This window comes from Dermacentor silvarum, chromosome 2 (genome assembly GCF_013339745.2).
Source record: "Dermacentor silvarum isolate Dsil-2018 chromosome 2, BIME_Dsil_1.4, whole genome shotgun sequence".
Classification (NCBI taxonomy): Eukaryota; Metazoa; Arthropoda; class Arachnida; order Ixodida; family Ixodidae; genus Dermacentor; species Dermacentor silvarum.
In genome coordinates, this window is record NC_051155.1 from 196,885,935 (window position 1) to 196,913,861 (window position 27,927).

A 27,927-nucleotide genomic window follows, 5' to 3' on the forward strand; every position below is an offset into this window, starting at 1 on the left:
CGGACAACGACGGGCGAGCCGTCTTCCCTTCCCCTGAAATACGCAGACGGTTCTTGGCTTACTTGAGCCGTACTTAGCCTTCGAAAAAAAAAAATAATTAAGTTTCGGAGTTTTATACGTACATGCCTCAACCACAATCTAATTATGAGGCGTGTGGTAGTGGGAGATTCCGGAATAATTTTGACCACCTGGAGTTCTTTTTTTTAAGTGCACTTAAATCTAAGTACACGAGCGTTTTTGCATCGCCCCCTCAGCAGTGAAACGCCATAGCCACTAAGCGGTCCCGCGGCGGGTTAGCCTGCATTGCACGGAGACGTTGCGGCGTAGTACCTTTCCGTCGTGAGGAGAGAGAGCACCTTCTTCCTTGCCGCGCTCTTGCGCGAGAGTATAAAGGCACGGACTGCAGTTGCTGCAGTGCTTTCGAGAAGGGGCTCACGCTTGTTTACATGGCGTCGGCGAGCGCCTGTCAGCATGCCAACCATAAAACATAAATACGGCCCCATGACAGACGGAACCAGCATGTGCCCTGTTTTATGGCGTGCCCAACCGCAAAAGCACATGGCCGGTTTCTGTAGAGCTCCCGTAGCGAAGGTTTGAGTCCATAAAGACGTTTTCAGAGCGAACGCCGCAACAAACATAACTGACTGTGGGCCTCAGCAGCGACGCTTAGCAGTGCAAATATGTCGTAGTTACAGGTAGAACTTAGTTTACTGGGTTACTGGCAGTAACCTTAATTGTTGGCGTGCCTCCGAACGAGGAGTAGCAAGCGCTTTGACTCCTCTGTGGTCGCTTCAACGCGCTTCGTACCGGCGATTTGTCTTGCGGAGCTGAAGGGTAAACGAATTCTGCTGAAGGTGACTCTCGCAAAAGTGACTTTCAGCTTCTCTTCTTCTCTTTCATACATTTTTGTTACTTTGTGCGATAAGGGCGTGTAAGCTCAGAGCAAGGAAAATGGCAGACTTTGTGACCTTGCAGAATCACAGCCAAAGTTCCAGCGAAGCGTTTTCCCGGCAGGGAGCCGTCTCTGGTTTCTGCGCAACTTCTCCGCAACGCTCATGCATCCTCGATCCTTATCGCCTTCGTGCGCCTCGCCGAGCCATCCCACGGCTGTTGCGCCGGCGGCGATAAACGCGCGACCGCTCACAATTAACGTCCTCAAATGAATCGTTATGTGCCTATGTAAAGGTGTACATTCAACGGTTCATTCTAAGTATAGAGAGACTCCCGTGTAGGTGCGCACAGCATCAAGCAAAAGTATTCAGCGGTTTGCGTACTGCGATCATTATAACATTTAATCGACCGCTCTAAGAAGCGCCTTAAAGGCTCCGATGGCACTTGGGAAGTTTCTTACAGCGTGAACTCCAACACCAAGAACTGCAGTTATCACACATTTTACAATTTACTTTACCGTGCTCCCAGAAAATCTACAACTTCGAAAATGTTGATCATGTCACGTTCTAAGATACGCTACATTCCTACCAAGCTTAACCTTGATGCGTGCGATATTTCTAAAACGACGCACTGTTGAATACCCTATATAGCTAGTATATAGAGCTCCAAAATGCAGTTACCGAGGAACAATTTATAAAAATAAAAGTTTATTCTCTCTCTCACTCTCTATAAAAAGTTTCGGTCGTATATTGCCGTTTGCCATTGGCCGATTGTCCTTTCGGGTTAACAAGTCTTGAAATGATTGAACAACCCTTGCACCTGATCTGCAATTGTAACATACTTTTTGAAAGCTTATCTCAAAACAGATCCCGCATTACAAGCGCGTTCTCAGGCTCAGTGACCCTAACAGTGATATTGTAATGGTGGAAGTTTTCTAGTGTCTTTTCTCCCCTTTTGTTCGTTACATTCCTATATTTTCTGTTGACGACCCATTCATTTAATTTAGAAGTGGTTTCAAGCCTCTTACATGTTACGAGCTGCCGTTTGGCCCCCTTACCTGTCTAGCTTTCTATCAAAGCCATCAACACAGCTCCTTTTCAAGGAGCTGCAGCTTTTGTTTCTGAATTCTATTGAGAAACGAGACAGCTATAAAATTGTCGTCCGAGAGGATTCGACCGAGAATTTCTTCCGGGCCTGGGTCACGCTTTCATGGTATGCTGAATATATACTATATGGCACTTCACAAAGCACAACGGCAGTTTCATTTAGAATTTACGGCGTTCTATTCCGGCGAATTCGGACGAGGCGTCACACTTGCAATCCTCGGGGGTCGTGCTGTCACATGCTTCCTTTTCTCTCTTTCTGTCCTATAATTTCCTCAGCGACTCGGTTGCCAAGGCAGAAACTGTGCCACTGCTGTAAATTCACCCTGACTTGGCAGCTCATAACACAAATTCTCTCTCGGTCTTTTTCTCGGGCGTCTGTGTATAATGGACTTTTAGAGCGACCATCACGGATCGTACGCTATACAGTCGACGCTTCGAGGTACACGGAAATTAGGGCGGCAGTCATACCAAAAAAACGCCATCTTCCCTTGCATGTACGGAAGAAAGCGAACCGTTAGTTCGCAGTAGGCGAGATGGATTCTCGCTTTGAAAGCCGCAGCACTTTTTCGCTAATGGTATTTTTTAAAAACGCGATGCAATGAAAGTGGAGTGGTAAATGTGGCGAGTCTTCGTCCTGTTTGCCCGGAGAGAGTCGTTTAATTGCCTATTTTTAATAAAATAATTCTTTCTCTCTCTCTCTTTTTTTTTTTAATCATCCGTCAAGAGCACCTGTCGCGTAGTTTGAGGTCATTCGGAGTTTACTTTTCACCGTAGCAACGTTACAACGTGAGCGCGAAACAGCCTTAATTGATGTGCCAGCACGTCGGAATCCCGCCTTCCATAAACGAATTGCGCCGGTGATAGGCATGAAAATTCACAGTATACACTAACACGCCTTGACACCTATACACTACGTTTGCGAGGCATGTTCACAAAGCATGCTTCAGGGCGGTTCGTAAGAACAAGCGCTAACCAATCGCGCCAACGAGCATATTGTTAGCCAACGTGGTCGAACGATAGAAAAAGCCTAGGGAATATGGCCCCTGATTCTCTGCTGAACCCAACTTAGTAGAGTAGACAAAACTCTTTCGGAAGATGTTTTCACGCATCTCGTAACCCGGTTTTACTTTTCGGAGTTTATGCAGTGTATAGAAATTAAGTATTGGAGGAAACGGGGAGGGGGCAGAGTCCGAAGCATGCATTGCATATAGTTTCCTACAAAAAAGTACTGAAGGGATCGCTGGCGCTATAGCATCTATGAGAGCTACAAGCGTGATGGGTTGATGGTGCGATGAATTTGATTAACGTCCGTCCTTCTGTGCCTCAAACCGTTATGTGCCTTTGTAATTTGATCATTTTGAACAAAATATTGCGTTGTAAACGCAACAATATGCAATGGTTATGATTATGTATGTGTACAAAGCCTTATTGCCATCTTCGTGAGGAAAAAAAATGCAATTGTTAAGCCAATAAAGGCAGATAAAGCGTAGTAAACAAAGCCACAAGCACGAAGATCAGACAAAGCCATGTACTAATAATCATTCCAACGGTAGCCGAACAATCACAATGCCAGAGTTTCCCCTGGTAATATTAGTAGGAAACTATACGGTGCATTGAGTGCGGAGATAAAGGTGAAGGGAACAACATGGTTTACGTTGAGCCCGGCGTTTCACGGGGAAAAACGTGTCCGACTTCGTCGTGTGGTCTACCCTTGCAAATGGTCGCTAAACAAGAGCGTTCCTCGCAAACACCAATCAAAGATTCGATAGCCACAGCGCATGAAATCCGCACAATTTTTTCTGTGGCCACGAAGAAATCCCTTAGGCGGATGCCAGCTTGTTGCTGTAAATGTTTGTCAGCCATAGCACAGGTAGAAAACTTTAATTTGTTCTTTTTCTGGGGCGATCAACAACACCCGCTACCGTGGCACGGTGGTTATGGCGATTTGGGTTCGATTTCGATCGCAAATAAAGGTGCCACGCAAAGACATCCGTGTGTGTGTGCAGATTTGTTTCAGCCCGGAGGCGTTCGAAATTGTTTTATCTCTCTCTCTCTCTTTTAAGCATCTACAGCGCGTGGTTCAGTTTTGGTATAAAATCTGGCAAAGCCAAGTTAACGATGTCTGTATCAAGCTTCCATGGCCACCTGCACTAAAATCAAGCTCCGGGTTGAAAATACGGCTACACGCTGTACCGTATGCCTTGTCTCAAGAGCTCTCTCTACCTCTATTAACTGCACGACAGCTTAGTGTACGGCAACGGATGGCCCAACTTTTTGTTTTACGGCAACCTGACAGCCGGAAAGATTTTTGGGCACAGTAAACTCACAGACTGCCTTGTGAAACTGTCACTCAAGTAGTCAAGATTTCGGCCAGACGACTTCGGCTAACATTTAAGGAAATAGGTAAGAACGCAAACAGGGGGGTAGCAGACGACATCGACGCAGTTTCTGTAAATAAAGTTCTCTTTTTTTTCTCTCTCTCTCTCTCTGGGCTCCACTTCATGCTTGTACCGACAAAACGTCTTACTACCTCTCTCTCTGTCTTGATTTATTTTATTTTTTTCTTCCTTGCCGCTGGATGATTTGTCTCCGACTGCACTTGGAAGTCGGGAAGTAAATACATTTCTGACACATTTTATACAGACTGCCAGCAGAAGCGCCTAGCCACTACTTCCAGCTGTGTGTACATATTCTACGCGAACGTATATGGGCCTGTCTCATCACAGTCAGGAGAGGTGGAAATTCGAGAAGCTTAAATTTCGCCGTGTGAGAACTGGGCGCAAGAACAGCGTCCCCCGTTTGTGTTTTATATGCATACCCTTCGCTTTGCTCTATTCTGTCTCTCTCTCTCTCTCTCTCTCTCTATTTCCTTTCCCGGCGCTGCTTGCTTCTCTCCTCTCGATTCGTCCGCGAAAACGAAGTGTCTCATTGCGTCGGGGCCGGAGAAAATGTAGCACGCGCGGCTGTGTCTTAAACTTTATGCGAAACGTGAGCGTTTGTTCTTGTTGAACGCGAAAGAAGCGCTAACTGACTGCTTGCGTCTCTAAAGCTCCGGAGCCGTAAACTCTCTCCGCGAGAAGTCTTTAGTGTAACGCGCTCTCTGCTTGTTTATGGCTTTATCATGACTGCGGAGGTTTCATTTTCATTTGCCTCCTCATACTTTTACCACCCACCCATCGTCATCATTTCACTGGCCTCTGGCCGTTAACCAAGAAACCGTAATTTATGCGTTCCTTTTCCTTCTCTTTCGACATTTTTATCTCGCTAATATATATCTAAGGTTCCTTTTCGAACTGCGACTGGTTAGAAAAGCAGATAACAAAATAAGCAGATCTTGACGTTCCCATATATGTTTTTAACCCGTAATGGAGGCACGCAGCGTCAGCGATGATCATGACAGAAAGAGAGGGAAAGGAAAAGAAGGGTAGTTAACCTCTCTTTTTTCTAAAAAAGCCCCGTAATGGGGTTTGAAGATGTGTAGGAAAAAGGGGGAATTCTTTTAGCATCTGAGCCCTTGTTTGATTGATTATAAATTGCCCGCTCCTTAGAGGTCGAGGTTTTGCTCATCACAGCTCGTAGCTTCCGATATCGCACGGATGCGCCGGTGTGATCTATGTGGTCACGCGCAGCTAATCTATAAATATGCGACTTCCGTGTTGAATAATTAAACGGGATAAAAAGCGCAGGCGCAATGTGACAGCGGCTGTGACGTGGATTGCAAGAAAGCGTATAGCTAACGTGTCATTCCACTTACATCAGCAATGAAATCGCCAACGAACTGCGTATTATATGTAGTATATGGCATACGCTTCTCAAACGGTTTGACCATTCCTATGACAATTCTCTAAATCGCTAAACGTAATCACGGCCACATTGTCATGTGTCATGTCAACGCATTGTATGTACACACGGATGCGAAACTGCGTCCCCCCCCCCCCCCCCCGTCCATGAAAACTTCTGGTGGATTAGACACTTTAAACGGAGTCGACACTTTCAATTTCGTCTCCGGACCGCAGCGCTGATATGCGGGTGTGACGTCGCAGATTACAAAGTATGATCTCGTAGTTGTGCCATTTTAACGCAGGAAATGTTATCAGATCATGCTAGGTCGAGGCTTGCTTCCTTCATATTGGAATATACTACTTCCGTATGGATAGACGAGCAAACACTATCATAAAAAGACATGACGTCATTGATCGCTGAGCGCCGGTGCGAAAACCTAAATGTGGTGTCGCCACTCGTCGTTTGCTTTTTGCATCTTTCTGGCCTTCTGACTTACCCAGCCTCCGCACACGGTTAGACTGACGTCATTATTGCTGCAAGAGCATTGCGGCTTGACTTAAGGTTCCGCTTTCACGCGCTTTTAAGGCACAGGGATTCTCGTTATCGCCACCAGAAACCGAATAGTGAGAGAGAGAAAGACGGTTATTAAATAAAAAAATGTACATGTATTAAAAGGCAACCCCAGTGGTTTTTCCGGTGAGGTGGCTAGATTAGGTTTATTGTTTCGCTCCTTATAAGGTAGATCAGCAAGCTGTCATATATAGCTTTGCGGTGTTGAGGGGTCCCTCTTGGAAGGATCCATTCGTTTAGTGTGACGACTGAGCGATGTATGAACGTTTAGTACGGAAATCTCAGCCAGCACACCGTCATCGCCACCTTCATCCACGTGATACCGAGCTTCGATTCAGCATACTGTGTTACATCCAAAGAACCCAGGCAAGCCTTCTACGCAGACTGAGATATGGAGTCACCTTTACACATTACTATCGCCATCTTATTGGCCTTGCGGACAGCCCGGACTGTGACAACTGCTCAGTGCCGGAGACTATAGACCATGCGCTTTGTGTGTGCGTTGTACCTGCGAGAAAGACGACCAATGGGGGGATATTTGACACGCATCGATAAACGGACATTTTCCGAAAGCCTTCTTTTGGGTACATGGCCAAAATACTCCTTGTGTCAGGCCATGAACCCCATTGTGGGGTGTTCTTTTTTTTTTTTTTTTTTTTTGAGAGAGAGAGAGAGAGAGAGACCGAACTGGATATATGATTTTGATAAGGGTTTCCGACCAACCTTTAATTTTTGTTCATGCTTTTGCTTTTTGTATCATCTTCTTCTATCTCGCTTTCTCTATTTCATTTTGTTCCCATTCTTCCTTCCCCGACGCTGAGCAGCAGTTAGAACATAGTAGTTCAGTTTGACGTCGCAGCTTTTCTGTCAATCTCTCTCTCTCTTTTTCTGCTAGTACAGAAATGTTTGTCAAAAGTTCTGTGCAGACAGGCCAGCAGTATACGACCCAAAAGTTGTCCCCCTTTTGCTTTCTTTCAAGGTAATCTCGCGAGCCGGCTTTCGCTTTGTTTCCGGCAATCGATGCGCTCACGCCATAGTTGTCTTTGAGTACATAATCCCCCCCCCCCCCCCCCCCCCCCCGTCCTGCGTGTGGCTTCCGTGTATTCGTCTAATCCGACTTACCCGACGGGATGAGAATGCAGGAAGCCTCAAGCTTCGAGGCTGCTCTTAGCCGAAGCTCGACAAGCGTGTCGGCATTACGAGAAGAGACATCTAATCAGCCTCGCACTTATCAACTTTCCTCCAGCTCATGCGCCGCCTCGACTGGAAACGAAGGTCACACCGCTCTCGGTTTATTGAACTAGTCATTGTGCGCTTCGCTATAAAGCCCCCTCGGTTATTCTTGCGTTAAGAAGCAGCTCGAGAGACACCGCTCCACCCGAGTGCGTTCGAGTGGCATTTCATCGCGTAGTAAACTTGTATATCACGCCCATAGGTATAGCGCTACTAAATGGTTTATATAGTGACGTTGACGCTGTCGCTAACAATTAAAATGTCACAAACGCAACGATTCAGAGGTCCTCTACATTACGACGGGTGATTTTATCTTTTGAGATGATCCTGCGTCTCAGTGTGGAATGTGCTTTTCACTGTCGATCACATTAGCGATTCATACGAAATGATGAATTTGGATTGAGCACCCATCAATTCCTCTGCTCTCAAGTAACAGAAAGGCGGGTGTTGCTCAGGAACCTGATCAAAAAAGCGTTACATATTCACGAATCAATAAGGGCGTTTATTTATGCCGTATTCTACAATAACGACTAGCACGTCTCAGCACTGCGACCGCTTTGATAACGTGCTAACGCTGTTATGTGTGCGCACGCGCGTCACTTGTTCTTTCTTTCCTTCTCCCTTTCCTCTTTCTCCCTTTTCTCCCCACTCCTCCCTCTCCCAGGGTAGGATAGCAAACCAGGTGCAACCCGGTTAATCTCCTTTCCTCCCCCCCTGTCTCTCTCTCGTATATTTTATAATAGACATTCAAGGCTCCGCACATGGTTCTATACAGCGCGCGTGCCTAGCACGAACAATTGATATGTGCAACACCGTGCCTCAATAATTGGCTGAAGCCATATACCTCGTTTCGCGCGCTACGTTCGGTATTTAAAGAAAACAAGAGACGCGCGCCGTGTGTGGCTCAAGGAGAATTAAAAGAGCGGACGGCAATTTTCCAATTAGCCCGGCGGGTTTCTCTTAATTAGCATGATTGGTACCCTTGGCGGAACATCAAACGTGACCTCCGGCGATTAAGCCGGCATTCGTATATACGGCTGTGCGCTCTCGGCCCCCACTCTTTCCTATACTCTCTTTCCACCACCTCTACTCCACTGCGGGTGGGCAACGCTGCGGTCACGAGCTGCTCCCTCCGTGACATTCAAAACTGCAGCATTCTCAAGTCTCCCTCGTTAATTTAGGCTCTTCGTCCCACTGCATCGACCAGGGCCCGCTTCATATCAGTCGCGGCGGTGATCAAGCAGCGAAATGTAGTATTAAAATAACCTCCCCAGAGCAGACAGATCTTAACCATGCCATCAAGGGCTGCGCTGGGATCATGTAAAGGGCAAAATGAATTTTTAAAAGAAGTGGAAGCAAATTAAATGACTGAGAGGATAGACCTGAAGCCGAACTAACGAGCCTAAGCGTCTCTGTGAAATTCCATGAAGATTGAACCGGCAGTGCTAGGTTAAAGGGTGGGGGGGGGGGGGGGGGGGGGGGGGGTGTAGCCATGACCCTTACTTCATACAGCAGAAAAAGTGGGCTAATTTTTTCGAAAAGCGCTTTCAGAAACTTGCAACAGACAAGCTGGCGAAGTGAACATTTTCATTCACATCTATATAGAGAAGAAAATTTGAAACAGCCTTCTCACACTCGTTTACGACGCCAGATGTCTATCGGGGAATATTGACGTGGCCATAGAACTGCAATCAGCATGCACATAAATGTGCCTGTGCTTTCAATATCCTCGAGCCCGCTATATTTCACTACGTCTGACCCAGTTTAAGTTCTATCTCTCTCCGCCGTTGTGTCAATAGGCCAGAATACGAACTGCGAAATCACCTAGAGCAGGTTTCCTTGAACAAACTGTGCAAATTCAATGAGCTATAGTCTCATACCACAATACTGTTGTCTCAGTATTATGGTACGTATGGTCCTAATTTGTATACCTGACCTTGTCTCGCACTCTATAGAGGTTGATCGTCGAGACGTCAATGCGAGAAGTTAAATTTTGAAGTTAAAGAAGTTGAATTCTCACCTGCAAAAAGATATTGCTACCAATGATGACCTGTCTAATCTCGGGAAACGAATTATAGCTTATTGGTCAGCGCCGTGGCTTTAAATATAGCGTGCTATTGTTATCGCTGTCCGGCTTAGCGTAATGTATCGAACACCGTCAGAATGGCTCGCACTGAGGAACTGTAATATTTCACGCCTGAGCTAGAGCTTTCGCACGAATCTCGGCGCAGAAAGGATATAGTTTAAAAACTAAGTTTTTCGTTGACCGAGTGAGTCTGTTGGGATCGAGAGAATTGGCAGGCGCGTCACAGCGTGTCCTGGCCGCCGTACCAGGCTCACGTGACTCTTCTCTGGCACCTACGTAGCACACGCATGTTTGATAATAATGTGCCACCGTGCGTCTCAAATTAGATATTCTAAAGTTCATACGATCCGCAATAGACGTGTCTGACTTCGTCAACTCTGAGAGTTAAGGACATTTCTTACGTATCTGGTTTTGTTTTTTGGTGCGCAATCTGTCTGTTCACAGATTGTGGCAAAAGTTTCCTTTCGTATTCATGTCGCCATAAAACGATAAAATGAAATAAATACAAAATGTCGAAGCAAACAAGGCGCCGCGTAATTCAGAGATGGAATTTATAAGGGGAAAGGCCGGGCGGTTAACCAGGACTGCGCCCGGTTGGCTACCCTGCACTGGGGGAGAGGGGTGAAAAAGTTGAAAAGAAGGAGTGAAATCCATAAGTGTTGACGTGCACTGGAGTTGCCGACCTAACGAAAGTTCTCAGCGCTGTGTCACATCGCTGAGAAACGTAGACTAAGGGAAACCACTACACTAAGGTTGTTGTCGGAATAGTAAAGCGCTGTATGGGATTCCTTTGACAAGTCCTCTGCGACGTTCCCGATAAAAGTAGATAGCATCTCGTGTGTCTTGTTCGCCATTCCCAAGGCCAAGTTAACGTCGTTGGTGTGCAAATCTCGCGAATGAGGCATTTGCGACGTTACTCCTTCTTCCCGCATGTGTTAAGGGCACTTCGATGTATCGCCGATGGCACATTTCGATGCGAAAGGGTTGTAGCGGCGCCTGTGACCCATTTCCACCGGCGTGCGACCCGCCGACAATCATCCATCAAGTGGCCGTGTAATGGATCGGGCAGAAACAGGGCGGGCGAGAAGTCCTCGACTTGCCGAGTGGCCGCCGCGAATGGACGGAGGGGCCATCCAGAACTCTCTGTCGTTGGGCGTTCGCGCCCACTTCGTTAACTTTTCTTTTCTTTTCGAGACGCGCTCGGAAAAGAAGAAATGTCTCTATGGGTCTTTGCTCAGACGCTTTTAATAACGAATGGCGCTCGCAATGTCCCTTCTTACTTATAATGCGGGAGGGATGAGTAATGACGAAAACACGTCATTTGGACAGCTGAAAAACTTCTTCAGATTCGTGAACTTGGGTCTTGCTGCTCCTTTCTTTTCGCGCCCCTCCTGCGGCGGCGATTTTCTCAACTGTGCGCGGCTTTGCCTCGCGGTCGTTCGTTGGCCGCCGTTCTTTCTCCTTTCTTTTTCTACAATCCGTGCGCAAACGGACTGAGAAGGAGATATCGTCGCTGTGGCCAGCCTTTCTTTCCCCTCTCTTGCCGCTCGCTCGGACGCGCGCGCATATAGCCTTCGATGGGAACTCGAGATGGGACTCGAGCTCGGTCCACGGAAATCCTGCGTAGATTGGCATCGCTCTTATCTGACGGCGGCCGGACGGACGCAGCAGTCCCCGCCACGCCTTCGTCTTTCTCTCTACAGTGTATTCATCCGCTCTTCCTCAGAGCCGACACTTTTATTATTTTTTTTTCCCCTTCCTTCCAGCACCGACGCGCGTGTTCCCGATAGCAATCGCGGCGTTGTACCATCCCGGGGCAGAGAACTTCGACGGCGCGGGAAGTAAGCGTGGAAGGGGCTCGCCGCGCCCCCCTGCGGTCGTATTCGCCAAGGTGCGCGAGCGTTTCCCGCTGCGATGCGGTGCGGCCACGAATAGAACTGCGACAGGAGGGGCGCACCGCTTGGGCGGCTTGCGACAACGCCGCGGCCGCCTCGCTTGGGCGTCAGCGACGCGGCGAATATGAAAAGCGCGGGATCCCGGGCGGGGAGGAGGTTCGAGGCACTCGCGGGGGTCGCGCACCTGAGGGCTCGGGCGCGCGCGCAACAAACCGCCGCTGCCTCCTTTCTTTATACTGGGCTTCTTCTCCGATCCTTCAAGCCCTGTGTCGCCGCGCAGGCAGCAGTCAGTCACAGAATTGTGCGGGGCGCTTTCTATGTTGGCAGGCATTTCGCGGGGGTCGGAGAACCTAGATACGCATCGTTCGTGGAGAGACAAGCCGCGATGAGTTCAGGGCACGTCGTCCTGCACGTAGTGAGAAAGCTTGAGGCCCGTCTCATCTGAAGATGAACTCAGTGGAAGAAATGTCGCGCGTGTGCGAAGCGAGCACGTATGTGACCAGCAGTTCACAGTGCGTTCAACTTCCAGAAACAAAAGAAAGAGGCAATAAAACGTGGAAGCTACGTCACTGAAGCTAAAGCAGCCATAACAATTTCTCACCTGCTCTGTAAAAGCCCACGTCAAAAGTTGCTGACATTACAAAAATCAGATAACTTAACTGATCAACCAATCCATGTACAGAACCACGCTTTTAACCTATATACAGAAGCAAACCTCAAGCAGTGGTACCGAAATTTATAGGTACCAGGCCACTGTGTACCGGGCTGCACAAGCCTAAGCTTCTACAGGTATGCGGTCAGTAAAGGTGAGGCCGCACAGAGACGATCGTCAGGGAAAGGCTCAAGCGAAGACGTACACGCCCAGGATGATAGACTCTTGCTCTGCATCTGAACAGCTGCTCAGTAAAGGTTGTAGCAGCAGACCAATTACTGGGTCCTAGATATCCAATGTTACTGCAGTCGCAAGCCCTTTGTTGTCAAGAGTACGCTTGGATCAGTTCTAGATCGTTTTGAGCCTGATCTCATTAGGCGCCGTGTAGCTGTCCTTGATCTCGTCTTTACTAGGAATCTGACTGGAATTTATTGCGGAGGCTATAGTAAACAAATTAAACGCCGAAATCTGTTCATGGTGGTTTCGACGTCCTAAATGCGACTGAGAAGATAATACAGTAGCTGACAAGCTTAAAACAGCAGCAAATTACTCGTGCTTTGTTGACTTAGTCGTTCAACTACTCACGCACAAAAATGCCACGGGCTTTCCTGTGGTCAAAGAACATCCGGAGATTTATTTCGTGTATTATTATTATTGCTTTTATGGGGGTCATAAAAAATGCGAAGGAATCCGCATATTCCTGCATGACACCTACCGGTGCGTCACACTTTCATTGTTAATTACGACCATTTTCAGGCGAATACGCTTCATTGTGCGGGATGAGTTTATTATTTTCTGAGTTCATTATTAGGGAAATATGAGCAGGGATAAGTTTTTGGATGTTAACTCACGTAACTAAAATAGATGTTTGTATAGGTTTAAACAAGCGCGCGTTTTGCATTCGGGCGAAAAAGAGAGAATGCAGGATAGGCGCTCCCGAGAGTTAGAGGCTCCAGTCAGCAACTGATCGGTAAGAACCACGCGTATAAACCTGCAGGATAGCTCTTTCTCTCTCTTGATGCCTGTAAAACAGTACTCCCGGTCATCGTGCCCAATAGAGTACACGTTGTTATTGAGCAACCGAAAGGTCCTTTTTGAAGAAAAGCATTGCCGCTTGTTGCATTGGTACTTCCCCACGTGTACTAGAGAGTGGACCTGTCATTTTTCTAGATAGCTTCGCCACTTGTGAGAATGAAATGGACCTGTAGAAACAAAAACAAAATAAAAATTTGAAGGTTTCGAAAGGCGGTAGAGGAGGGGGGAGAGGGAGGCCGGCAACAATATCCGTAATGCGCGACCATGCCGCCGCGGCGAGCTTTAATCAGGGCGAACGCGCTCCGCCCCCGCGAGGCCGAGTGAATTAAGCTCCGTCGGTCGCTATCGCAATTACTCGGAAACGGGGCTAAATACCCCCGGCCAGATCGAATCTGCTGCTGCCGCTAATCTTTTTTTTTTTTTTCGCCTCTCATATCGCGAGCTTGCGCACGCTTTCCATCGCTCATCAGGCAGGGGTCAGAGCCAGCCCCCTCCGCCCCAAGCACTGCCTAGATGTATATTGGTGGGGAGGGGGGGGGGGGGAGGGGTACCCTCGCGAGTTTGTTTTGGCTCGAGACCACCGATACTCGCCGGCGCCCGCTCCCCTCTCATTAAGAGGAGAAAAATGTGACGAAAAAGCAAAGAAGATCGGGCAAACGGAGACTGCGTCCAAAATATAAGACGACGATACGCAGAAAATAAACAAGGGATGGAGAAGTGTGGCGGGGAGGATCGAGGCGCCACGACTTGCCAAGAAGGAAGCGAAGTAGAGGGAGAGGAGAGGCATCGGCGCCGCCGGCAGTCCGCCAAGTGCGCGCCGCCCGCCGAGGAAACACCCCAAGAAGGGCAAAAAGGAGCAACGAGGGCGAAGAGGAAGGGTGTCACAAGGAGATGGGCCACGCTGAGAGAGCGGAGGGACGGAGCGGGGGCGCGCGCGGTGACGCCGCTGAGTCGGGCCTTCACGCATCCATGCGCACACCGCCGCGGGGTTCGGGCCAGCGTCGTCGTCGTCGACGAAGACGACGACGGCAGCGGCGTCGGTGCCGGCGGCGGCGCGTCTGATGGCCGACGTCATTATTCCGACCCGGGGCACACACATGTCCAAAAACCTCGACGCACGGTCTGGGGGTGGCAGACCCTCCCCCTCCCTGGGAGGCAGGCAGAAACTCCGGTCCCCGCGCCGCGGAGGGTGTCTCTCCTCCGGTTCGGAAGCTGCAGCAGCAGCAGCAGCAGCAGCAGGGGAGAATGAAGGAAAGGGTTTTCGAAGGGCAAGGGAGAGATGCGCGACGATATCGGCGACAGAAAACGGGCCAGGACCCCCCGCGCCTTCATCTAGGACCCCTACGGTGCGGCTGCTCTTGGTAGAGAACACGGAGATGCAGTTGGCTTCGCATTGCCCTCGGTTTGTCCTCGTTTGCTGAGCGTTATAGGCTGAGGATAATCTTACTTCTTTCACCTCCTCCTTCGCTCGCTCATGAACGAAGATACCCCCCCCCCCCCCTTCATATCTGGGCAAAAAAAGTAATGGGGACACAATGTCACACTCAAGGGGGACTGGGGACTGATTGCCGTGAAATTTTATTTTGCTTTCACCAAGTTTCTTCGCGGATTCGAGCGTGCGCTTTAGTGCGTGCACCTCCTGTGCGAAGTTGTGTAAATGAGCATTGAAGAAACATAGTCGTCACATATCACTTTCTTGAAATAGTATCCTAACATTGTTTTTTTAACGAAGGACAATATGAACAAGTATCGAATTTGATTTCAAACATGGAGAGACCTGAAGTCTAAGTTGTCTGTGCGAGAGCAACGGGCCAATTGTGAAGACAAAATGCCGCACTCGTTTTCGTACATTTATATATGCAATGTGTACCACGTACGTCGCGTTTAACATGGAAAGCTAGTCATCGCGACATGCTTAATTACGGTGGCCGTCTAACACTATTTCGAAATTTATTCGGCTCTCCCATCCGTCCCCCGCATTATTGTTTCACTGTGCGTCGCACCGGAACCGGCTCGCACCAGCAGGCCGCGGTGTGCTGTCTCACTCCGACCCATCTGCCTCCTCTTTCTATCAACACACCATCTTGTCCACATCGTTTTCCTCCGCCCTTGGTCCGCTCAACGACACAGCACCATCTATATCTATCTCTCGTCGCTCATTTTCTTGTAGAATCGAGGTTTTGTAAACTTCGTTTTCATTTACGGACCAACTGAATTTCTATTTTCACGCGAACACTGTTCACCTCCTGTGCACATGTGTGCATGCAAGTTGAGTCCATATCATTAGCTCTGCTTAAGCTTCATCCGAAGATGCCGGGTAGTATAGGGGAAGGCGGGATCTATATGGCTTTTCTTAAGTAATCCATTCAGGGCGAGAAAGAAGCGTTTATTGCTAAAGGAACGCTGAAAAGCCTGCCTGAATCAATAAGTTCGAAGCATTGAGGAAGGCAAAAGGGCAATAAAATTATAATGGGGACGAAAATGGCCATTTGATTGTACTGCCGTGTTCGAAATTTGCCGGGCGCTGGTCGCGAGAGAGGCTGAATTCTCGAATAGTTTGTATCCACGATCAACAAAACAGCACTCTGCGGTATTTATCGCATGTTGCTGTTGCTAGGCTGCAAGTCTGAATTTGTGGTCGGGTGCCCAGACAGCGCAGGAAAGCTTACCCGCAGATAGCGCGCCTGGAAGACGTCTTAGCGTCATAGTACGTTCAGAGTAAGTGAGTGAGACAACTTTAATAAATATCCTGCAAATTGATGGCCTGGGTCTACGCCGCGCCGGGGGGAGCAGAGAGACCCTGTCTCTCGGTGGCTTCCCGGGCTTGCTCGATGGCCCAAAGTTGGTCCCAGAGTTAGTCAGTGCGGTTCTCCACCGCGCTCTTAGTTCATCCGGGGGGACTGCAATTCTCCTCTGAACTATTTCACAATCCCAGAGTATGTGCTCTGTGGTGGCTCCTCTATCATTACATAACTTACATTTGGCCTCAGGGTATAAATCCGGAATCATGCGGTTAAGATGTACCGGGTTCGTGTAAGTTCTGGTTTGAAGTCGCCTCCAGTCAACCGCCTGGGACGTGTTTAATTTTGGGTTAGGAGGTGGATATATACACCTCGACTTTCTGTAGAATTGGGTAATGTCACTGAATGAGAAAAGTCTAGCCCTATCCATCCGTTCCATCTCCTCCTCGGCCAGAGCCCCACCTAGTCGGGCGCGGTTTAGTGAGTCCTCGCGCAACAGAGTAAGGGACAGGAACTTTACGACAGCCCTGCGATCCTGCCGACGTTTTCGCACTGCTACCTGAGTTTTTAACTTTTACAGCTGGTTACGAAACAAACATTCGTTTACATGAAGTCGATGCGAGCGGGTCGAGTCAGAAGTCGAGCTGACCTAACCCAACCTGACCATATTTACAATGCATCTCGCCGCCCTCGCCTGTCTCGCCGCGGGTTGACAGAATTCGCCTCGACGGTCGCTCGGCCCGAACCGCTATATAACGTTTATACGAACCGGACGGCCGGTTTTCGGGCCGACAAGCCTACTCGACAAACACCACCTGGATAGCACATGGCCTGTTCACTCCGATCCATGACGGTATGCCACCTGGCCCGACTGCCATAGAATCTAATTGGGATGCTCCCGAGTAAGCAACAGTGATTTTGGCGTCGCCACCTTCGTCACGCCAGCCTTGGCGTGACGAAGATGGCGTGACCGGGCCAAAAATTTCGGGCCAGGTAGCATGACGTCATAAATCGGAGTGAACAGGCCTTGTGCTATCTAGGTGGTGTTGAATCGACCCGACTTTATCGGTTTCGTGCAAACATATCCAGTGCTTGTAGTATACTGTAGCTGGCGGGGCCCCACTGACGCCACTGCACACCCGATTCTTCGCAGCTGACATCCGCTGCCACTGCAACTTGGCACCGTGCGTGTCCACGGGCTACATGTGCAAGTCTGAGTTGGGACTCTGCTTCTCGGAGAGCGTCCAGATGACGTCGTCGGCCTTGAACCCCGCCGCGACGACGGCGCCACGCCACGGCTGCGTCGACCTTCTGGCCGACGTGGCAGACGAGGTCAACTATGGTTGCAAGGAACCTGACGGCGCATCGTCGCCGATTTTGGAGGCTCCTCTGTCTTCAGAAGGTCGGCAGTGCTGCAGCGACGACATGTGCAACTTCCAGAGGGACTTCCAAGAGCCTGGTGCTTCCGGTAAGTGATGCTAGGTTGGAGAACGTGCGTTTGTATTCCCCGGCACAGCTCCGACATGATTATTGGTGTCTAGATGGCTTGCACTGGCGTCATTGTAGCCGCCATGTTGGTGCACCGACACGATGATAAGCTGGGTCCGTAACGTCACGTGAAAGCTTTCAATAAGATGGATTGGGCTGAAGTGCTCGTAGTCGCCATGTTGGTGCCCCGACATGGTGATAAGGTGGATGCGTGACGTCACGTGAAAGCTATCAATAAGGCCGCGCACTTGACGAAACATGGGCGAACACCGAAGGAGACAAAAACGAGCTTTCTTTTCTTTGATGTTCGTTCATATGTCCACAATTGCGCTGCCTTTACAACAATAAAGGCCAGCCGACTGGCCCACCAATATCCCCTCAGCAAGTTCTTGGCAGGATGGCCTGCGACCGCTGACTCATAGGGCTCTAATAGGCATATTCTTGACGGTGAATAAAAAGGCGAGGACAGCAACGCCTGCAGTTTGTAATTAATGCCGAGCACAGTAATATTCTCAGTTGCACGTGAATAGTCACTCGCTCACATTGCGGGCAGCTTTCCGTGGAAAAGCAGTAGTAGCACTGACACTGTCCTTCTCAAGTTCCAACCATACAGATGCGCTGCGTCTGTGAGCTGTCTCTTACTAGCACCTAGCATAGCATCCACTGCCAGATTCATTTACGTTTCCCCTACCGCCCTTGGTCGATCTCGAATAGTGCCAAGCCCTTCTCCGGTCTCTTCGCGACAATGCTAGATCCATGCTATCACGACACTTTGGTACCGTGCTGTAAGAGTTTTGCAGTTCCCTATGGCTACTTACCAAGTCCCTCCAAATGTCTTGCCGCCTTGCACAAGTTCGCTAATTGCACTGGGCTTACCTATATCGCCGTCCATCCTCCCAACTGTCCTGATCGGACTTGGCCTATCGCCAAGACACCAGATATTGCACTCCTTTTCTGCCGGCACTCATTTGGCACGTCAGAGACGTGTTCGCTAAGGACAGCTCGTTAAGAGTGTGCGTGTTTCCTAAAGAATCCTCCCTCTGTTCATCGCAGAATCGCGGACCAGGGGAGGCGGCGAGCAGCACGCTTCCTCCCTGACGCGCCTGGTGTGGTTCCGGGCGGCGGTGATCGCGGTGCCCATCGCCGGCGGCTCGGTGCTCGTGCTGCTCGTGCTGCTGGCCGCCCGTCTGCTGCGCAAGGACAGCGAGCTTCCGTCCACGGCCTCCGCCAACTTCCACGAGGCGCTGCACAAGGGCCGACACCGAGGCCTGCTTCGCGCCTGCATACGCCGCTGTTGCTGCCTCAACGGCGACGGGGCCGCAAACGCCACGGACAAGGGTGCTGTCGTGCTCGTCTAGCGTGCAATCCCGTGCAGCCGCGCAGCGTCCAAGAATGTGCGCGCGGTCAGCAGGAGGGCTTCCAGCATCGCTACCACACCACCGTCTTCACTCGTGTTATTAATTTTTTTTAACGCGCTCTTCTTTTCCTTTATTTATTCCTACGTTGTGCCTTGCATACGCTGCTGAAAGACGTTTCCGCCTCGTGGTGCCAAAGAGTGCTATCAAAAAAAAAAAAAAAAGGAAGAACTGTTGCTTGTTAGCTCGTGCTGTAACCACGCACTGAACTGTCGCCGGCGCCCCTTCGTTAAGTAAGCGGGTGTTCAAGCTTTTAACCTTCACATTCTTAAGGTATGTGCGACCGTCGCAAAAATGCTTAGGAGCTGTTCGCCAAGTTGGTGCTCACATTGGGGAAGTTCCGCCAAAACAGTATTGGAATCCAGAATTTTCCCAATGAGTTTAAAAAGCCAATCTGGAATTCCAGCGTCGGGAGAAAAGTTGCCGTGAATTGAATGGACGTCACCATTATGCGAAACTGCGCTTTCTCGGCGCAATGCCGAACTGGTCTAGATTGTTTGTTTCCTGCTGCTTCTGCTGCTTCCTGTGAAAATTAGTCATGCATGCTAGCCTGCGGAGTATCGTGAACATGGCCTCAGTATACATATTTTTCAAGGGCTCGACGGACAGTTCAGGAATGCTGCGTGGTGAACAGGCGGGAACCTAGTCATTGCGTGAGTGAGTTATTTGCTTCGTGTGTTGTTATCAGTGTTTTGGTCGTTTTGTTTTTTTTTCTTATGTCGCCGGGAGATTGTCCCGCCATAATGCATTTTTGAGGTGTTACAGGCTATCTGTGACGTTCAGCCAAACAACTCTACAGAATTTTTTAACGAATCCTTCGCACAAACTGACGTTATGCTTAGCGCTGATTTTGTAATACTTCGGCTGAAGATATTCAGCTACTGCAAACTTTCATGTCGGACCCTTCGGCCATGAAGAGGCGATGCATTTAGTAGCTCCGAGCGCGGTCCCGGTTTAGTTCATCAGAGGTGCGGCGTCGTAACAGTTGAATTTTATACCTGGTTCGCGTCTTGGCATTTGAATTTCCCGACTGTTACGAACAGTCGCTCGCCTTCGGCAGCCTGTAGTACCAAGGAACACCAACTGTGCTTGGGTTTGTAGATTACGCGCGGTTACACGCGAGCATTCGAGGAATCTTACTTCTCCCTTTGCTCGCTCGCACTTACGCTTTCATGGCTTCCCATTTAAACGATGACGCCAGTATTTTCGCTGGCAAATGATGCCTGCCGTGCTTCCACAGAGTACCTAAATCACTTACATGTACCGCATTACCGGTACGCTTGCTAGTACACACTGAATAGAAGCGTGCCAGAGTAGTTTTTTCATGAATAGCAAGCCATGCCGCCAATTTGTTAGAGGTCCGTACACGGGCTCTGTTTCAGCATTGCCTTCGTGCCACTTTGCCTACAACCATTTAGCATCCTAGATATATCTGTTTACCAGAGCGTTATAGCTGCCTCTGAAGTTTCTTGTATATTACGTGAGCAAAGGGAAGTATTACCATCACCACCACACTTGAAGCCTTGTCCTTTCCGGACTTCGGAACTGCGGTTCCAATTGCCCTTGAAGTATGTACGTCCGCTTTCATGCAGTTTAGAAAGAGTAGTGTCAGCTGACAATTAGCCATAGTATCAAAGGGGCCCCTCTTGTTCAAGAAGTGCCAAGCAGAACCTTTTAGCGGCTGGTGTAGAATACGGCATGCTAACACTGTAACCGCTTTTATTTTAAAATAAGCCCTTTATCCAAAGCAAGCTGAAAGGCTTTCTAGCCTAAGAGGCGCCTTTTAGTCCGTCCTGTCGTTCACTGTGTAAAAGAATTAAAAATCGTTAGGCTGTGTATCAACCACGTGAAAGCTAGTCAACAGGTGCCTTCAGATCACGTGGATTCCGAGAAGTCGAACTAAAGGATTGCATAAATTTTCCTTGCGCACGATGGTAGCCGTTACATGGGTTGCGAAATAATTGAACGGCAGCCACGTTAATTAGGTGTTTGCCCGTGTTCATGCATGGTAGCTCAGACTGGGGCGCGCACGCAAGGTGCATGTTGCCGAAGTGCAGAAAAAAAAAAGATTTACCGGCACCGTTCACGTGAATGCTGACGAGCCGGTTCGCAGCCAGCAACAAATAAGACGCGTAACGCGTTCATGTAAGCGACGTCGGATCGGTCAGCCTCAGCCCAACCTCTAGCTCGATCAGTTCGCGTCCGGTTAATGTAAACGAAGACGTAAACATTCCAGTATCGTCCCCCCTTTTTTTTTCCGATAAAAGTACGAACCTTGAGCGATTAGGCATACATTCTCCTAATAACTGGCTAACGTCAAACAGAGTGAAAAGAAACGAGAGGTAAAGATCCCATTTGTGTTTGTGCCTCTCTCTCTCGGAGGGATGCTTAATCGCCAGACTATATCATACCTAGATTACGCCAATCATGCCGACTGCACCGCGCCGTCCCATCGACAACGAATGCTGCCAATAGGCTGCCTCGTGAAAGCTTCCCCTACGTAACTTACACGCACAATGCAAAGATCGCTTAATAGCGCTAAGTAGTGCGACAATCACGGCAGCGCCGCACATTGCACATTTGCCTATAGCCTTACTATATATAGCGTCGCTTCTGGAGGGCGGCTGCGCACGTTTTATGCAAGCACACTCATTTTTTTATACACACCAGCCTCTCTCTGTCGCATCAAAGCCGAGCACGTAGCAAGTAGAAGTATATATAAAGTTTCGGGTGGCCCTCCATGCGAGTGTAATATATACGATATATATATATATAACGCACGGGTGCGCGCGCGCTTCAAGCTCAACCGTCTCTTACCTGATTGCTTCCTGCCTTACAGTAAAGAGCAATGGCCGAGTAGCTGTAGTCGGGAACGTAGGAGCGGAGTGCACCGCAGCCCGTGGTCACGTTGACCTCCGGAATGGGGCAAGTCCTTGCACCGACAACCCACTCACACATGCAGTGCCCTTGGCGGCAATATTAGAAAAGCAGCGTCGAAACCACATTGTTGCGGATGGGCAGTTTGCGCGGGACCGGATCAGCCGCCTGGTCGTGCGGTAAGAATCTCGCGACACGCTTTGCATCTCGAAGATTTAGCGAATGAGGAATGATGTCTGCGTTATTGTTTATCGTGTCTATTAGAGTACTGGAAGCGTCGTACGAGCACCACCGCACCGCCAGACTACTGGTCCCGTCGAGCGAATACTTTTGACCGAGGACATACAGTCGATGCGGAACGTTTAATTGGGCGAAGTTTTGGCTTCTCAGTTCGTATAGCGCGACGTAATTCATGCGAATTTCAAAACTGTCCTTACAAAGACCGTCTCCAGCCCCATCTGCGCCAGCGTGACTTGCTCCCATGACGCACAGTGTGATTCGGAATGCAAGTCGCGTCTGACTTCGCTGACAAAACGCACTAACCGCTGCTGCAAACGTTCACGCACGTCGCATGAACTAGAACATTCAGTGAGGAACGTTACATGCAAGTGTGCAGCTAGACTTTGATACTGTGTGCCAAAATACGAAATAGTTGCTCTGTTCAACTAATGTTGATACGATCGCCATGTTTTTGGACAGCCCTTAGCATACTAGTCGAAAGCCCAACACTACCGCAATTCTTAAAAGTATGGCATTAAAATTGGAACAGCTTGGAGAACAGTTTTCGCAGTCTGAAAGTCTCATGATTTCTGGTTGAGCTCTTCATCACGTTCACTTTGGTTACACCTCATGCTCCCGTAAGGTCTTCGAAGGTGTAGGCAGTAATGTATACTGTCTACTTATAAATAGATTGGACAACGGTTATCGAATGATGTATTGTCTGTGTGGAAAGCACTTGCAATACTTGTCGTTGCTACAGCCGGTGAGCTGCCATGTTTCTTTCGAAGTCAGGAGGCATCTTCTCGAATCTTATTGCGTGCTTTGTCGCCATAGGGTAATCAGTAACGGAACGAAAGGTTGCAGCATGCCTTGGTAAGCGCGATGGTGGCATGCGCTTTCGCGTTAACGGTCAAACGAGTGCAATTAGACGGATAGCCAAAACAGGCCGGGCCGATGGAAACGATACCAACGTGCAGGTCCTCGTTACCCGGGCCAAGAAAAGAGGCCGCATGTCGCTGCCACCGGGGATGATGACGGCGCAGCTGTTCGTTTCACGCGGGGCGCGCAACGCCGCTGAAAGTGTTCCTTGATCCGCGCGGCCGCGCTAAACATAGACCCAGAGATGGCGCAATCGGCGGGGCTCTACCCGAGGCGTCACGCCCGGAAAGCAAATGCACACTAATGGAACGCAAAGCGCTTCCGGATGACCAGACCGTTGGGACGTAGTTTGCATGTTGACATCACGCGCCTGTGTGTCTCCACGCTGTTGGAGAGAAACGATGCCGGCGCACAACGTCGTTATTTGCGGCTTCGTATAACGCCGGAGCGGTGGCTGAATATGCATATTTACTTGCATGGTGTGTGATGACTGGCATTATACCCTAGATTGTTTCTGAATGTCCGCTGAGCTCGCAGCACGTGCATAATAGTTTGCCGTTCGGTAATGCACGGGCGGAACGGGGACTGCCACCAACATTTCCGTGTGTAGAGTGTGGTGTTGAGGTGTTCCATACACGTGGCCGTGAATTCGACCATTTCGCGCTTTCTCAAGTGTTGAATGTTTGCTCGAAAACAATGCATGATTATTGTGATGTTTTCAACGAGCAACCACAAGGGGTCTAAGTAGGTTGGCTGCGACTGCGGCCTTCTTCCAGATGTGTTACAAAAGTGTAAAAGCCAAAGTAGCCTAGCGTCAAGATAGAGGCGAAACACGCCCCTCTTTTACGGGCGCGATCCCACCCTACCATACGGCATTGCGATTTGTCCCGCCTCGAGTCATCGTCCTTTGCCGACATATGTGACAATTTAATTGGCATTAGTCATGTAGGAGTCTTCCTGCATGCCCATGTCAGCATGTCTTGGAAAGAATTTCGATGGTTCGATTTCAGACAAGGAGAAAGCCTCAGCGCCACTCTTACACGCGGAGATTAACGATCCGCTTTCTTTAACAGAATGCCAGCTGCACAGTGCAAGAGTCAGAGAAAGGCGAAAAGATGGGCGAAGACGAGCGTTTCGTCCTTGTTGTTCTTGTCTTTGTTATAGTATCAGGTATCACCGACTAGCTCCGGTTGCTCCAACCTTGTCGTTCGAATAGGGATCGCGCACTGCGTCAGAAATAAATCCTACTTGCGTGCGCACGTGCAAACGACGTTGCTTCAATTATGTGTCGCCCAGCCGCCAACGCGACCGTTTCGCACCCCGAACTTACGCCAGAACTTAACAGCGAACATAGGGAATAAGCTCCGAAGCCGAACCAGATTTTTTTAAAAATTGCTTCCCACCATGGAGAAATCAAAAACACTTGTCAGTCTGTACTCTGTGAAACATTAGTGCCACGTGTATATCAATGGTTTAACCATTGGCGGCATGCATTAGTTTAGGTGCCCACCCACAGGTGACGCGACGGTCCGTAAATCTATGTTTTAGGCAAAACAGTGCCAATTCTCAAAACACGGGGCCAATCGGAAGTTTTGCTACTTTAGTTCTCTGCGCATGTGAAAAACTGAGAGCCTCCAAAGCCAGTGTGGAGAAAGGATGTCGTGCGCATGGACGCCCGAGAAAAGAAAAAAAAAAAAATACGCCAAAGCTGTCCACGTACCTGCCACAGCCACCGTTACATTATGCATCCTGTATACGTGCCATGCCCGGCGCCCGCAGGCTTCTTGCCCGCAGACAGAAAAAAAAAAAAAAAAGAAAACAGCCCGCGCCGGGCGCCACCGCGTGTCTTGTGCCATAGAGTCGACATTTTTGTACATATTTTTCTTATTGTGCTGTACAGTTTTCTATGCTTGACTTCGCGGAGCGAAGGCCCCGTGTCTAAGGCGCGACTGCTCTTTCGCTTTCGGCCTGGGAGACCGAATAAAAAAAATTAAAAAAAGATAAATAAATAAAATGCGCAGTGTCAGTGCCAATGCCGAACTGCGCACCGACTCCGCCCATTCCCTTGTGCGTGGTGCCGGTGCGGAGTGCCATTTCTGTTTTGTGCCAGCGCGATTTGTTCCCTTTTTTAAGACACACTGTTGTATATATGAATTATTATATATTATTACTATATTTAAGAAAAAGCCACGCTGGCAAACTGATGTATGATGCAAGAGAATAAAAAAACTGATCGCTGAAGCAAACCTGAGTGGATTGCGCCTCTTTATTCTTTTCGTGTCTGTCTCACGCATCACAGCGTATACACCCGCCGTGGTTGCTTAGTGGCTATGGTTTGGTTGGTAACTCGTTTATTCCACTTGTTAGCGCTCTTATGCGCTGTGGTGGAGAAGGGCTGGGGATTAAGGGAGGCAGAGTCAGCTATCTCTGCACACTTGAGTGGGCTAGGAGGCATGCAAGTGTGGCGTGGATCCGATCGGGCGCCCTGTTCTGCCTAGAGACGCCAGGCCGTCGGTCTCCCACTGGTGGTACCGCCGGGTCCCGGAGTACTGACTGGAGAGCCCACCACAGTTCCACAGCGTGTTCCGGCGATGATGATGGCACTCGACACGCCCATGCGTGAAGTGATGTCGGCAATGGGTCCCGCTTTGGTCCGAACCGCGCTGTACACTGGACAGTGCCAGAGCAGGTGGTCCAAATCAACCCAATGGTATAGCACTGGAGGCGGGTGACAGATGTCGATGCTGACTCTCCATTGCCTCGGAATCGACTCATCAGGAACGGCGTCAGCAGTGTTCCGTCTGGATGTGCCTGATGACCACAGCATCCCTGCGAGAGAGTTCTTGGGAGAGGATGGGGGCTATGGATGGCGGTTTGACGACAGCAACTAGATATGCGGTGCGTTTGGCCCTAGCTTTCTGCAGATCGAAGATGGGGTCCTGTATTGAATGGCGTGGAGTCAGGTAAAATAGCTGGTTATTAGGCTTCTTGGCTTGGGCGGAGAGAAGGTGCGCGAATGTAAGCCTGTGGGTCATTTCATTGCCAGGGATACCGCTGTGTTCAGGTATTCATTTGATTATCACTTGGTACCCATGACTCCGGAGTTGTGTGACAACTTGTCGGAGATTTAATTTGTAGTAAAACGTCGCCTAGAGGATTTTGGCACACGCTACAAGTGCCGACTGCGAGTCCATGTGAACGTTGTGAATAAGAGATGTCGCGTTTTGTGCAGTCGTAGATTGCTTGCACCTCTGCCTGATTAGTGCTCGGAATATTCGAGGGTTGATGCAGTTGCCGGTCGCGTTCGCCAGTAGTGCAGCCGTACCAAGCAGAAGCACACCTATGCTGACTGGTCTTTTCGGATGGTAAGGCAACGTCAGGGTATAGTATAGCACAGTTCATGCGGAGCAAGATGCTGTGCTTCCTCCTGCTATTCCTGTGAGCCTTCAGTCGCCCAAATAGTCACATCGTCGGCGTGTGTGGCGTGATGTATTTCTGGTTTAGTGTGCTATGGTGTTGCGCTGCTATGCACGAGTTCGCGAGATCATCTCCCGGCCACGGCGGCCGCTTTTCGACGAGGCCGAAATGTAGAAACGCCCGTACACCGCGCATTGGGTGCACAAACAGCTAGACAGATCTCAAGAAACAGATTGGAGAAGGTTGCAAACTAGAAATTTCAGAAACCCAGTACACTTAAACAGAGTAAATTCGACACAATACCCAGAAACGAGCTGCAAGCTCTGCAAGCACGAACACGCAGACATGGCACACATCTTATGAAAATGCACAGAGATCAGAGCAAAATACAGAGAGAACATAGAACCGGGCCTTCTCGAGGAGCGATGGCTAAGCGCTCTGACCGGCTCGGATCTACACGACCAACTATGGGCAATCCAGCGGACCCGGGCAGCGGTGGAAAGGCTATGCCTCACCGCACATAATACCCGGGTGGCCTGAGCCCGGTCCGGCAACCTCGCAGGTTCTTTTATCAATAAAGCTTTTTCCGTCCGTCCGTCCAGGCGGTTAAAGTTTTCCGGAGTCCACCACTGCGGCGTGCCTTATAATCGAATAGTGGCTTCGGCACGTAAGACCCCAGAATTTATTTTTTTTTACCCACAGCGCGGCGTTCACTGCATTGATGCCATCATTTGTTAGCAAACTTTTAAAAATGTTGAAGACATTAAACGTGGCGGTGAACGGTCATCCAAGAAATTCTAGAAAGTAAGCTCGAAGTGCATCATAAGGGCGAGGCTACGTTTCGACATATGAACTTGCCTTTAGGCAGGCAGCCAACCTTACGTGACCAGTTCTCACGTGACTTCGCCAATTGAGGAAGAAAGTTTGCTGCGCATGAAGCCTCATAGCTGAACTAGAGGGACCATACAAAGTGACACGCCAACAATGGCAAGGTGGCCTTGATAAAGATTAGACCACTTATTATTGAAACCTCGTGCTCCTCTCGGAAGGTCGCAATCCCTCTACAAGCTCTTTTCAGCGCAAAATCATTGGAGTTCAAGGGTCCATGTGGTTAGCCGGAAAGCTGACGTATACAGTGCGATGCGCTCTTTTGAAATCGTCTACGTTAAAGCGCATTAAGCCGAGCCTGAAGGTAGCAGCGAAATTTTCGTTTTGTTCGACGCCATTAAGTCTGCTGGCATTTTCAGCTCAGCTCCGAAATGCCATGGAACAAGGCTCTCAAAGAGCATGACAAGGCTTACAAGGTGAAGCCGTCTCCTTATTGATCGACGTATACGAGGAAACAGGCCCATAGGGTCGCCTTACCATGGAGGGTGTTCACGCACAACATGCACCGTTGGCATTCAATCGTTGCATTCAGCATCGTGAAATGACATGCAAAAAATCTAATTGTTTGCTCCTGACACTTGGTTTTTCACTTACGTAACAATGTTAGGTAGCAATAAGACTGAATGGCAATTCGCAAACAGTTTTATTCAACGCATTAGGTTATTTGAGAAGGCATTATTCAGTATACATGATATATTTAGCAGTAATACTTTCACAGGCGCATATCTGCGCGCAAAGCAATAAACGTTGCC

General features: G+C 49.3%; 1 protein-coding gene across 1 annotated transcript in view; it reads left to right on the plus strand.

Moving 5' to 3' along the window:
* Positions 1-25,116, plus strand: part of LOC119440641 (BMP and activin membrane-bound inhibitor homolog) — a 32,725-nt gene extending 7,609 nt beyond the window's left edge. Inside the window, exons 2-3 of the mRNA XM_037705533.2 lie at positions 17,146-17,460; positions 18,534-25,116. Of these exons, the coding sequence (XP_037561461.1) occupies positions 17,146-17,460; positions 18,534-18,838 (620 nt within the window). The 3' untranslated portion in view covers positions 18,839-25,116. The remainder of the gene's footprint in view (positions 1-17,145; positions 17,461-18,533) is intronic.
* Positions 25,117-27,927: the final 2,811 nt, after the last annotated feature.